Source organism: Rhincodon typus, chromosome 27 (genome assembly GCF_021869965.1).
Source record: "Rhincodon typus isolate 14 chromosome 27, sRhiTyp1.1, whole genome shotgun sequence".
In the NCBI taxonomy this organism is placed as follows: Eukaryota; Metazoa; Chordata; class Chondrichthyes; order Orectolobiformes; family Rhincodontidae; genus Rhincodon; species Rhincodon typus.
Genome location: NC_063358.1, coordinates 13,639,788 through 13,652,424, shown reverse-complemented (window position 1 = coordinate 13,652,424; position 12,637 = coordinate 13,639,788). Strand labels below are relative to the sequence as shown.

At 39.9% G+C, this 12,637-nt stretch overlaps 1 protein-coding gene across 1 annotated transcript; it reads left to right on the top strand.

Annotated features, from left to right (window-relative positions):
• On the top strand, nucleotides 1-10,580 carry dhdds (dehydrodolichyl diphosphate synthase). Its single transcript, XM_048612937.1, has 7 exons — nucleotides 1-482; nucleotides 1,784-1,901; nucleotides 2,758-2,874; nucleotides 5,883-6,025; nucleotides 9,890-10,006; nucleotides 10,174-10,275; nucleotides 10,454-10,580. Exons 2-7 carry the CDS (start codon nucleotides 1,839-1,841, stop codon nucleotides 10,578-10,580), a joined length of 669 nt encoding a protein of 222 aa, XP_048468894.1. The 5' UTR covers nucleotides 1-482; nucleotides 1,784-1,838.
• Nucleotides 10,581-12,637: the final 2,057 nt, after the last annotated feature.

The following is a 12,637-nucleotide window of genomic DNA, read 5'->3' as shown; positions in this document are numbered from 1 at the left end:
GTCACCTACCAGTATAACTGGTTATAATAGGCTGCATAATGGAGTTTCCTGATGTGAACTATATACAGAATAGAGACTAATAAACGTCATAATTGGAAAGGCTTCGAAACGATGGGCAGAAAAACCCCTTTGCGTGTTGTAAAACACAGACCCTGCAACTGTTGGCCGATGGAATTATTAAAACACCTTCCCTTTTATGCAATGACGATCCCTTTAATTCTCGGGTGGTGACACGCCCAGATTTTGAAACGTGCACCAGTAGAAAATAGGTCCATGGCTGAGTGGTAAAATTTTAAACATTAAGCAAGCTAATACAGATGGAAAGAAGGATCCTGTGTACTGATTACCAGTGGTTTACAATTCGTGTGATTTCTTGTTAAATTGGGCAATAAATGGTGCCCTCGCAGTGATACCAGCTAAGGAGGTGGTGAAGCGGTCGATGTGATAACGGAGGCGCTGTCCTTCAGGCCGCCGGTATCTCGGTGAGTAAGAGACCGATCCTGGGAGTTCAGCGGAGTGGGGCTTGACAATGACTAATTTTAGGGAAAGGGATGGGAGACCGAGGAATAAACTGGGCGGCACTCTCTACTCAACACGGAGTTTACCCTTCGATCCCGGTCAGCCGTATGGGTGACGTTGCTATTTCCCATTGGTTGGACCCACTGCCAATTAGAGGAAGGAATCCGGAGACTTGCATCCGATTGGTTCTGAATGGCCAGTGGGCGAGCTCAGGTGAGGGTTAAAGTTCAAAAGGAAGCAGCAAGGAATCACACAGAGAACCCGCCCTGCTGAAGATGAGTTCAATATCAAGAGACAATTTATTGTTTAATTAAAGCTGGAAGTCATACATGTAAGACAGTAATTAATAAGTCTAGTGAGTAACTCAGGAGAAACTTATTCACCCAGAATGTGGTTAGAAAGGAAAACTTGTTGCCAAGGAGTTATTGGGCTGAATAGCATGGTTGCATCTAAAAGGAAGACAGACAGTCAGGGGAGGGAGGAAAGGAATAGAGGGTAACGGCAAAATGAAGATGGGTGGAAGGTGGTCTGTGTGAAGTTGGGCTGAATCACCTGCTTCATGGTGAAGGATGTTGAAAGAGGTATAGCTCTGCCAGTTTTCTTAGGAGCTGTCCAATTTATCCTTGTAATATTGCAAAATAATGCTCTTGAAGTGTATTCCCATTGCCTTTTGGAGATTACAATAAAATCTCCCATCAATATCTTTTTGGATAGTGCATTCCAGATCTTTATGACTGTCCATGGGAAGAAGCAAAGCTTCTGACACATCTATTTATTTTCCTTCCCCCTGCGTCTTCATTCTTTGACCGTTTTTAAATCTGTGATCTCTGGTTGCAGAGTCACTTGCCAGAGAAACCTGTTACCCCAGGTACTGTACCAAAGCATTTCATAATTTTGAATACTTCTTTGTTCTACTTGAATCAGAGATAACTATCCCAGCTTCTCCAATCTCTTCCTATATATGAAGTCCCATATCCCTAATATTCTGGTAAATTTGGTTATCTCAAAGGCCTTCTTGCTGAAACGTGGTAATCTGAATACTCAGCATTCTATCTAATGTAAATGCGTTGATGCTTAATTCACTTCTTTCTGTTGTACAAATGATTGAAGGGAAAACCAGAAAAAGCATAAAGTTGCTCAGTTTCTTTTTGTACAACAGGGCTTTGCTTTAATCTTGTTACTCACTGCAGGAACCTAGGAGGTGTTGATAAGAACTAGTGGAACAATTGATTCTGCAGTGATTCATTATTGATTCCGCTCCCAGTTTATAGAATACTACCAGATCTCTGTCTGCTCTGAAGAGCATCCAATCTCTGACAATGTCTTGGATCCAGGAGGCAGAGCTGAATCCTGTGGAAAGGTTGTGTGCATCCATTTTAAAGGTAAATGTACTTATTTCTTTTTTAAGGATTGGTAAATTTGGTGGGAGAAATTAATTACTGTGTGGGAAAACCTGTTGATGAAGACATTTTAACAGTATTTGACAATAAACTTTTAAGTTGCTCGCAGCTCATTCACACGCTGCTTCAGTCCTTTTCTGCTCCTGTTGATGGTCACTGACCAAGCTGACCATAGGGATGTTGAGTTCATTTTGTTCAGAACCTTGGATTAGTTTTTGAGTAGCCTACCCCTTGTTGAAAAACACTCTCTAAAATGTAGCGTATTCGCTCTGGATTTCTGCTTCCAGTTTCTCTTGATGTGCCTCCCTATATGTAATTGAGAATATACTCCTCATGTTATCTTTCATGTTAGCAGGAAACAAATGCTTCTCTGGATACAGATTTTTTTTTTTCAGGATGTGAGGAGATCTAGTTGTTTTATACAGGTTATAAATTAAATCAAATTCTGCAATAATCCTACAGTTCAATACCATAGAGAGTGGAGTACATGTGCAGTGAGCAGTGTACCTATGCTGGTAGATAAGCTGCAGTTTTAGCTGATGAACTCTGGCAGTGCTGATTACACAATGGGAGTGGGAGAGCCCTGTCTATCACTAACATGTGCCTAAATGATCTTTTGATAGAATGGCGGACCATGTCCTTTTGCTTAAGGTTAGGGACAGTGGAATCAGAAGAGTATTCACTCTGTATCGTATAAACAAAGACCTTAGCTGGTTGTTTCAAAATTCTGGAGCGCAGTGATTGGTTTTTGTTGACTAAACTATTGATTTATTTCCTGTCTGAATAATTAGTCTTTGTACTGTAAGGATTTCTGAGAGCATGTAATCCTGTTATGCAGGTTGGTCCAATGCCTGAGCATGTGGCATTCATAATGGACGGAAATCGACGCTATGCACAGAAATGTCGAGTGGAGAGACAGCAGGGTCATTCTCAAGGCTTTGAGAAACTGGCAGAGGTATTGAGGCAAATCAGCATTGCATTCTAAATACTAAATTCCTTTCTTTGTTGAAGCATCAAATGATTTTTTTTTTATTTTCCAGACAAGTGGCAGGGATGTATCAAAAGGAGTTTGTGTGAAATCAAATTTTGGGAGCTTTGAAGTCTTCTGCCTTTTGAGAGTTTCCCTGTGACAGGCAGGGCGACTAAAATCTTGTGAAAATCATTTGTAGGAAAAAATTAAGTTTGCCTTCAATAAATGAAATGACAGGAACTCAATGCTCCCGCACTAACCTAAGTTTACAACTGCTAGTATTCAAATACATTACTGACCATTTACCTGGATCCTAGGGACTCTGGAAGGTATGGGGTGTTGACATCCAAGACAACCTGCAGAATCATAGAATTTACAGTACAGAAGGAGGCCATTTGACCTATCGTGTCTATACCAGCTCCCAAAAGAGCTACTCGGCTAGGTTTGTCCTCCAGCCCTATCTCCGTAGCCTTCTAAATTCATCTCTTTCAAATATATGTGACCGGCTGTCTTTTGAAACCTTGTACAGAATCTGCCTCCACCACTCTCCCAGGCAGCACATTCCAAATCCTAACAACTATGAATAAAGAAGATTTTCCTCAAATCACTTCTAGCTGTCTTGCTGGCAGCCTTGAAATTATGATTCCTAATTACTGACAAACCAACTATTGGAAACAGAATATCCTTCTTTACCCTGTCAAAATGGTTCACAATTTTGAACCCCAATAAGGTCACCTCTTAATCTTCTCTACTCCAAGGAGAATAAGCTCAATTTCTCTAATCTTTCTTTGTATCTTAAATCCTTCATGCCTGTTATCATTCTAGAAAATCTCCTTTGCACTGTCTCCAGGGCTTCCTTCTTTAAATAAGCTGCCCAGAACTGAATTCAGTACTTCAAATGTGGTCTGACCAATGATTTGTAGAGGTAAAACATCACTTCCTTGCTTTTGTGTTCTATGTTGCTATTTATAAACCCAAGGATCCCATAAACCACCTTACCAACTGTTGCAAGTTGCCTGGCCACCTTCAGAGAATTATGCAATTGAGCCCCTGAGGTCCTTCTCCTAAAAGTTGTACCATTGAGCCTACATTGTCTGTCTGTGTTTTTTCTACCAAAATGCATTACCTGTCATTTCTCTGCATTGAAATTCATCTGCCAGGAGTCAGCCAATTTGGTCAACTTGTCAATGTCTCTCTGAAGTTGCTCAGCTTCATCCTCACAATTCACTATTCTCCCTGGCTTAGTATCGTTTGCAAATTTAGAGATTTTTGCCCTCATCACTTTTATGTCCAAATCATTTACATAAATCAGAAAAACCAAGGATCCCAACACCATTCCCTGGGGAACACCACTTCCAACTCGTCTTCAGTCTGAGAAATGCCCATCTATACGTACCCTCTGCTTCCTATCTTTTTTAGCCAACTTCTAATCTATCCTTGTCAAACATTTCTACTTTGCTAACCATCCTGCCATGTCGCATCATATCAAATGCTTTCTGAAAGTCTAAATATACAACATCCATAGCACTATCCTCATCCACTGCCTGTCTCATCTCTCCAAAGAGCTCAATCAAATTTGTCAAACATGACATGCCCTTGATAAAGCCATATTGACTATCAAGTATTAACTTATTTTTCTGTACGTATGTATTGACCTTCTCCTGTATTGACCTCCGTCAGTTTTCCCACTATTTATGTTACACTGACAGGTTTGTAGTTTCTCGGGTTATCCTTTGCCCCTTTCTTTAACCATGGTGCCACATTTTCCAATCCTCCAGTTCACTGGGACTAATCTTGAGTTCAGAAAGGCCTAGAAAATTTCTGTCAGCAGCCCTGCAGTTTTATCCTTTACCTCTGTCAGCAATCTAGGATGTATCCCATCAGGACCTGGCAATCCTAATAATTGACTTTTTTTTTTAACCCTTTACAACTTTAATATTGAACCGTATTATCTTAGGATTATTATTTCCCAAATACTCCCCCAATCTGACATTCTCCACTTGGCCTGTCTCATTTCCAAAAAGTACTGTTTCAGAAAATTCTTCTGCACACATTACAGGAATTTCACCTCTTCATTGCCCCACGCTGTAACTTTTTGCCAGGCTACCCCAAGGTAATTGAAATCACCGACTATCACAACCTTACTTGTTCTGCAACTTCCATAAACTGTCTACAAATACTCTCTATTTCTTTCCCAGTATTTGGAAGTCTATTATAAATACCTAACAAGGTCACAGCTCCGTTGCTGTTTCTCACCTCCGTTCATATAGGTTCTAATTCAGAAATTGCATCTCATTCAAGGGCAATGATACTACCTCTGACCAAGACTGCTACACCTCCTCCCTTTTTACCACCCTGTTGCTACTAAAAGCCTTATAACCTGGGATGTTAAGTATGCAGTCCTGTTCTGGCTTGAGTCATGCTGCTGTCATATCCCCCTAGAGCAATTTCTGCTTCCAGTTCCCCAGTTTTCTTCACAATCTTTTTTTGTATTTACATACATAAATTTTAATCCTGCTGCTGTCCCTTTCTTACTCATTGGAAGGCGACCATTTCTTTGTGTACTGTCAACGCTCAATCTTCCCTCATTTCTTTTTCCCTGTTCCCCGTCTTCTCTTTTGCCCTCTCTGGTACTTCCAAAACTAGACCCATTAGCTAATCCACCCCCTGCCTTACTAGTTTTAAATCCACCCCCTCAATACTATTTACTCTCTCAACCAGATTAGTTCTATTTCTGCTCTGATGAAGCCCATCTCTTCTGAACAGCTTTCTTCTTTCCCAAAAGTGATCCCAATGTCCCCTCCCTTCTACACCATCCCTCAAGCCGTGCAATTATCTCCCTGATCTGCCTAAACCTGGAATGAGAAGGGTAGAACGATCGCAATACATGGGAATGAAGAGGCCCAGGAATAAAGGTTGTTGATTGAGATGATGCTGTGTAAGGTGTAACACTGAAGTGACAAGGTTTGCACTGTTTACTTTTGTTTGGGCAGACCCTTCGCTGGTGTTTGAACCTGAATATCCGAGAGGTGACTGTTTATGCTTTCAGTATTGAGAATTTCAAGCGCTCCAAAGAGGAAGTGGATGGACTGATGGAACTCGCACGACAGAAATTCACAAGACTCCTTGAGGAACAGTAGGCTTTTGTAAAATTGCACTGACATTGAATTAACTATGCAGAATCTAATAACAGGTCCCTTCTGTGTTGCTCTGTCACAATGACTATAAATTGCGCTATCAAAACTGGAGCATCTGACTTTTATTTCATCACCTTTCTGACAACGCCCTGTGGCTGACCCCAGGCACCCCTCTGTACCTTCACAAACCTTCTCTTGCCTGACCAAAGGTATAAGGACTGAGGAAAGAAATAAATTGTTGGGGCAGTGGCATCCCACAACAACAGTCCTGATGGCTCAGTGGTAAATTAGCCATTTTAGGTGTGATGCTGACTCACTTAAATCAGCAGGGAGGCCTCCAGTTCATGGACTGCACTGGTACGTAGTTTAGAGGAGGGAAATCAGCCAGGATTCCTTCTCTTCATGAAATCAGAGAAGGAAATCAGAGAATTTTCATTCCAGATTTCTGTCCAGTGGATTTCCTGTTTTGTTCCTGAATCCTGTTGGTATCTATGTAAGTTATAACAGTACGTAAATACTACTGTGGTGAAGAGATATGGACTGCCTCATCCCCAGTGTGCAAAAGATCAGACACTGGTTTCTCATATTAATTTAGAATGACAAATGCCATACAATTTAGGGGCAGTAGGAGACTATTCAGTCCCTCGAGCCAGCTCCATCATGTAATATGATTTGGCTGATAAGATTGTACCTTCAAATCCGCGTTTTTCACCATCCTTCACAACCTCTCACCCCCTTAACAAAAATCTATGTACCTCTGCTTTAAGAATATTCAAGGACTCTGCTTTCACCGTCTTTTCAGGAAGATAATTCCAAGACTCCCAACCCTCAAAAGAAAATTTTGCCTCATCTGTTACAAAAAGGTGACCCCTGATGTTTGAATAGTGATCTCTAGTTCTATATTCTCTCGTAAGAGGAAACAATCTCTCCACACATCGTGACAAGACCCTTCAGGATTTTGTATGTTTGAGTCAAGTCACCTTGTCTAAACTCCAGCAGATATAAGCCTGCCCAATCTTTTTTCATTAGATAAACCACTCATCTCTTTTATGTGTCTAGTGAATCTTTTCTGAATTGCCTCCAATGCATTTACATTCTTCCTTTTAAATAAAGTGACCATTACAATGCACAGTACACCAGACAAAGTCTCGCCAGGGCCTTGTATAACTGAAGCATAACCTTGCTACTTTTGTAAAAACCGAAAGAACTGCGGATGCTATAAATCAGGAACAAAAACAAAGTTGCTGGAAAAGCTCAGCAGGTCTGGCAGCATCTGTGGAGGAGAAAATAGAGTTAACGTTTCAGGTCTGGTGACCCTTCCTCAGACCTGCTGAGCTTTTCCAGCAACTTTTTTTTTGTTCTTGCTACTTTTGTATTCAGTTCCCCTTGTGATAAATGATAACCATCTATTAGCTTTCCTAAATACATACTGCAACTGCATGCTGATCTTGCAATTTCTCTGTGATGACACTGGACCTCTCTGCCATTTCTCACCATTTAGATGAAGTCCTATTTATATTATTTTTCTGCCAAAATGGATATTTTTGCATTTTTCGACATTATATTCTGTTGCCCACATCTTTGCCCACATGCTTAAACTCCATCTTTTTCTATCCTCCTTCTGTCCTTTCCACAACTTACCTCCTTGTCTATCTTGTGTCATCAGCAAATTTGTGAACCATACCTTCAATCTGTTGTTGTAGGCATTTTTAATCAACTTGTTCAGCTACTCCTACACCATTTTCCACAATAACTTTTGATATAACATCTTATCAGATGCCTTCTGGAAATCTAGGTACAGTATATTCACTGGTTCCTCTTTAACCCCAACATGTTAACTGCCTCAAAGAACTCCTATAGATTGATGTCCCTTTCACAAACCCAGGTTGCCTTTGCCTGATTATCTTGAACTTTTCCAAGTGCGCTTCTATATCACCTTTAATCATAGTTTGTAACATTTTCCCTCTGACCACTGTTAAGATAGCTGGATCTGTAGTTTCTGAGACAACAAGGTGCAGGGCTGGATGAACACAGCAGGCCAAGCAGCATCATAGGAGCAGAGAGGCTGACGCATCTGCAGTTCCTACTATCTCTGGATCTGTAGTTGCCTGCTTTCTGTCTCCCTCCATTTTTGATTAAAGGAGTTACATTTGCTATCTTCCAATCTAATGGGATCATCCCTGAATCAAGGGTGTTTTGGAAAATTAAACCAATGTATCCACTATCTCATTAGCCACTTTGTTTACAGCCCTAGTATGAAATCTGTCAGGTCCCAGGCACGTTGTCAACCTCAGCAACTTACTGTGTTTCACTTCTCTGGTAATTGTAATTTTCTGAGTTTTTTCTTTCTGTTTCCTGATTTATCATGGTTTTGGGATGTACCCTCTATGGCGAAACAAAACCAGAAATTGCTGGAAACGATGAGCAGGTCTGGCAGCATCTGAAGAGAGAAATCAGAGTTAACGTTTTGGGTCGAGTAGCCCTTCCTCAGTTCTCCTCTATAGTGAAGACATGCAAGATAACCTATTCAATTCATCTATCATTTCATTATTTTCCATTATCAATTCTCCAGTCTCACTTTCTATAGGACCAACATTCACATTCTCCTTTAAATATTTATAGAAAATGTTAATTATCTGTTTTGACATTTCTGGCTAGCTTTTAGTACCTATTCCTCCTTCCTCCCCCTTTAATTTTTTGGTTATTCTTTGCTGTTTTTATATTCTGTCCAATCTTCTGAACTGCTACCTGTCTTTGCATGATTATATGCTTTTTCTTTTCGTTTGATACTATCTTTCTAATTAACCATGGATGTTGGGTCCATCCCTTATTCCTTTCTGTGTATTCTTAAATATTTCCTTAAATATCTGTCACCACATTGTTAGTGAACTATTTCGTAACCAAGTTATCAGTTCACTTTAGCCAGTTTTTTTCATACTCTTGTAGTTTCCCTTTTCCCTTTTTCAGATTTTAAAAAGTCTCAAACTTCTCTCTCCCTGAAACTGAATGTAAAAAGTGGTTCTTTTATAGTTGCTTCTACCTAGGGGTGCCTTCGCTATGATTATTAATTAATTTTATCATGTGCCAGATCTAGTACAGTTTGCTGTCTAGTCAGCCCCAGAACAAGATGTTCTAAGAAACTATCCTGAAAACATTCTATGAACTCCTCACCTAGGCTGTTTTGGTGATCTGACTTTTCCAGCCAATGTGTATATTAAAATCTCTCATGATTATCACTGTGCTTTTCTGACAGGTCACATTGTTTCTTTTTTGCTCAATTCTGCCATGTGGTACTGTGAGGAAGCTGTACACCACTTCCAAAAGTGACTTCTTGCCTTCTGTATCATTTCTACCAAACCTTATACACACCTTGGTTTTCTGAACTTGGATCATGCCCCTCTATTAACTAACAGACTGCCCCTCCAACCTTTTCTATTTTCCCATCCTTCCTAAATGTTTTCTACCTATCAATGTGATCATGACCAGGTAATCTGATATTGATTGAGGTGTACCTTTTGGTCAGGACAGTTGGATAACTCTCATACTTCTCTTCAAAATAATACCATGGAGCTTTATGCTCATCAGAGAGGGTGGTCAGAGTCTCTAATGTCTCATCCAAAATGGATATCCCCAACAGTACATTTCCTCTGTACTTTTGCGCTTAAATTCTGGAGTTGGTCATGAACCCAGAATCTTCTGACTCCGATCAGTGCTACCAACTGAGCTGCCATAGACTTGGGCACAGTGGTGGTATCATCGGGATTAAAATTATTGCGTTGTGATTTCTCCTGGATATCGAATGTAAAGTTGCCCCAATAGGTGCTTTTTTTTTAAAGTAAATGCTTTTATTTTGAATTTTCCAGAGAAAATTTGAAGAAACATGGTGTTTGCATCAGAGTCTTAGGAAACCTAACCCTGCTACCTGTTGATATCCAAGAGTTGATTGCACAGGCAGTGCTGGCAACACAGAGTTACAACAAGTAAGACATTCTACTACACAGTTTGTGTGTGTGTGTCTACGTGTCCGTTGATGAGGAGTAGATGAATGTCTCTAACGCTTGCTTCGACTGAGGGTAGCACCTTCTTCCCTCATCACTTGCACTCGATCCTCGATGTTGTTTCATTTAACTTCTCCACTTTATTGCAGGTGTTTTCTGAATGTGTGCTTCGCCTACACCTCTCGGCATGAGATCACCAGTGCAGTTCGCGAGATGGCTTTGGGTGTTGAAGAAGGGTTATTGAAACCCAGGTAGTATTGCCTTTTTGCACGTACTGATACGGTCTGATCAAACTCGAGCTTTCACGAAACCGATTAATTAGTGTCATGCATGGGAAGGCACTATTCATTGTCTTGTTCTTTAGAAAATTGTATCAAAGGGCTAGTTGTTCTATTGCACAGCATTCATCTGAGCTCTTCTCTGTTTCAGTGACCTTTCGGAGTCTCTGCTGAGCAGGTGCCTGTACTCTAGCAGCTCTCCAGACCCAGACCTACTGATCCGCACATCTGGGGAGGTGCGACTCAGCGACTTCTTGCTCTGGCAGGTGAGGAGCTGACATTGAGCTATTGCTTTAAGTATTGTCTGTAAAATGCACACCATCAATTGTACGATTTCACAAATTTATTGAATATAGTTAATTAGTAAATATATTTTGGGTTTGTCAACTGTTTATTTCAACCCTCTTTCTAATGGTGTAAAATTGTATCCACTGACCATGAGGTTGGTATTTAAGATTGCGTTATTGTGAACAGTGGCAGGATAAATATTATCAAGCAAGTTTGCTTGAGCTCACTGTGAAAACTCCATGTTCTGGAACTGAATGTCCAGCCGTGGGGAAGTGTTTCAGTGCAGTCTGAAACTTTGTATGAGGAGACCATGAGTCCGTGAACTGATTTAGAAAAAATGTAAACAGCTACACTCAGTACATACCAGTCCAATGTTTGGTTTAGTTTTGTTGAAATAATTTTACAAAATCTTTTTTTTTTCTGTTTTAAACACTGTTTAGGATGTGGGATGGCTTGCCTGCAGATAAGTGAGACTGGTTAAACTAGAGAAAAGCTTTTTAATGGAACTGAACAAAATCATAGAAACAGCAGAGACCATTTAAGCCCTCGAGCCAGTTCTGTCATTCATTTTAAATCACAACTGATATACGATCTAACTCCAAATACCTACCTTTGCCCAGTATCCCTTAATAGCTTTGGTTAATGAAATTCTATCAATTTCAGGTTTAAAATTTAACAACTGAATACTGCATCTACAAGTTCCAAACTTTCCTACCCTTTTGCATGTAAAACTGTTTCTTAATTTGACTTAAAAGATCTAGTTTCTTGTCCTAGGTTCCTCAACCCATAGAACTATTTTCTAGCTGTTCTATATTCCAATTAATACATTGAAAACAATGATGAAATCATCCCTTGATATTCCAACTTCCAGGGAATACGAATTCAGTTTGTGCAATTTCTTCATTTACTGTAGCTTATAAAGTCCACGTATCAATCTTCTAAATTTATGCTGCACGTCTGCTAAAGCTATTATATTTTTGACAAAATGTGGCGTCCAATACAGAACACAAGTGTGACGTTTTCCAGACTTCTTATAGCTGTAGCATGACTTTTAACCTATGTATTCCAGTCTTCTAACTATAAAGGCCAGCACACATGATCTTTGTAGATGGAAACCTGTCTCTTTTTCAGCCTTCTCTCTTTTCTAGCTTTTCACCATTTAGGAAGTACTGTAACCAATCCTTTTCAGGCCCAAAGTGTTTACACTGTTTACATTGAAGTCATTTTGCCATAGTTCTGCCCATTCACTTAATGTGTTAAATTCTACGGAAATATTAACACTTCCATTCTGTATCATTTATAATGCTGCTGGTCTTTGTCATCAGCACAATTGGGTCTGTGGCTCTCCAACATACATTTAAGAATGAATATTCAAAGTGAATAATTCAGGTCCCAACACACTTTCTTGTGGGACATAAGTCACATTCTACCAGTTACAGCATCTGCCTGTTATGCCCACTGCCTGTCTGGTGGCGTTCATTAAATTTCTTAAGTCAAATTTTTTTCTTCAGTTCTGTGACCTTCAACTTTGGCTGACAGTATCTCATGAGGGGCTTTATCAAATGCTTTCTGGATGTCCATATAAATAACTTTGGCAGTCTCTGTTCACTATTTTAGTCACCTCTTCAAAAAAAAAATTGTCATGTTGATCAAATCCATTCATTGTTGACTTTTCACAAATCCATGCTGGCTCTCTCTGATAACCGAAAACTTTCAAGGTGCTCAGTAATTCCATCAATATTTACATAAGACAGTAATTTCCCAGCAATGGATATCAGGTTAAGTGGCTTATAGTTCCCTGATTTTCCTCTATTTATTTGTTTGAATAGATGAGAACCAGTGTAATTTTCCAATCTTGCAATGGTTACTGAATTGTGAGAACTTTAGGAGCTTGGAGTTGAGGCATCTTCAATGTTCTTCCTATTTTCTTCAAAGCCCTACTTGGAATCTAATTGGTTCTGCAGATTTGATTTTGATTTTAATTTGATGTTTTGCTTACATTAATGTCGCTGCATCCCTGTCCATGATTCTTATTACCCTGGGATGT

Coding starts and splice junctions, on each gene's coding strand:
- dhdds (XM_048612937.1), top strand. CDS start 1,839: ATGTCTTGGATCCAGGAGGCAGAGCTGAATCCTGTGGAAAGGTTGTGT. Junction 1,902..2,757: donor TGTGTGCATCCATTTTAAAG/GTAAATGTACTT, acceptor CCTGTTATGCAG/GTTGGTCCAATGCCTGAGCA. Junction 2,875..5,882: donor GCTTTGAGAAACTGGCAGAG/GTATTGAGGCAA, acceptor TTGTTTGGGCAG/ACCCTTCGCTGGTGTTTGAA.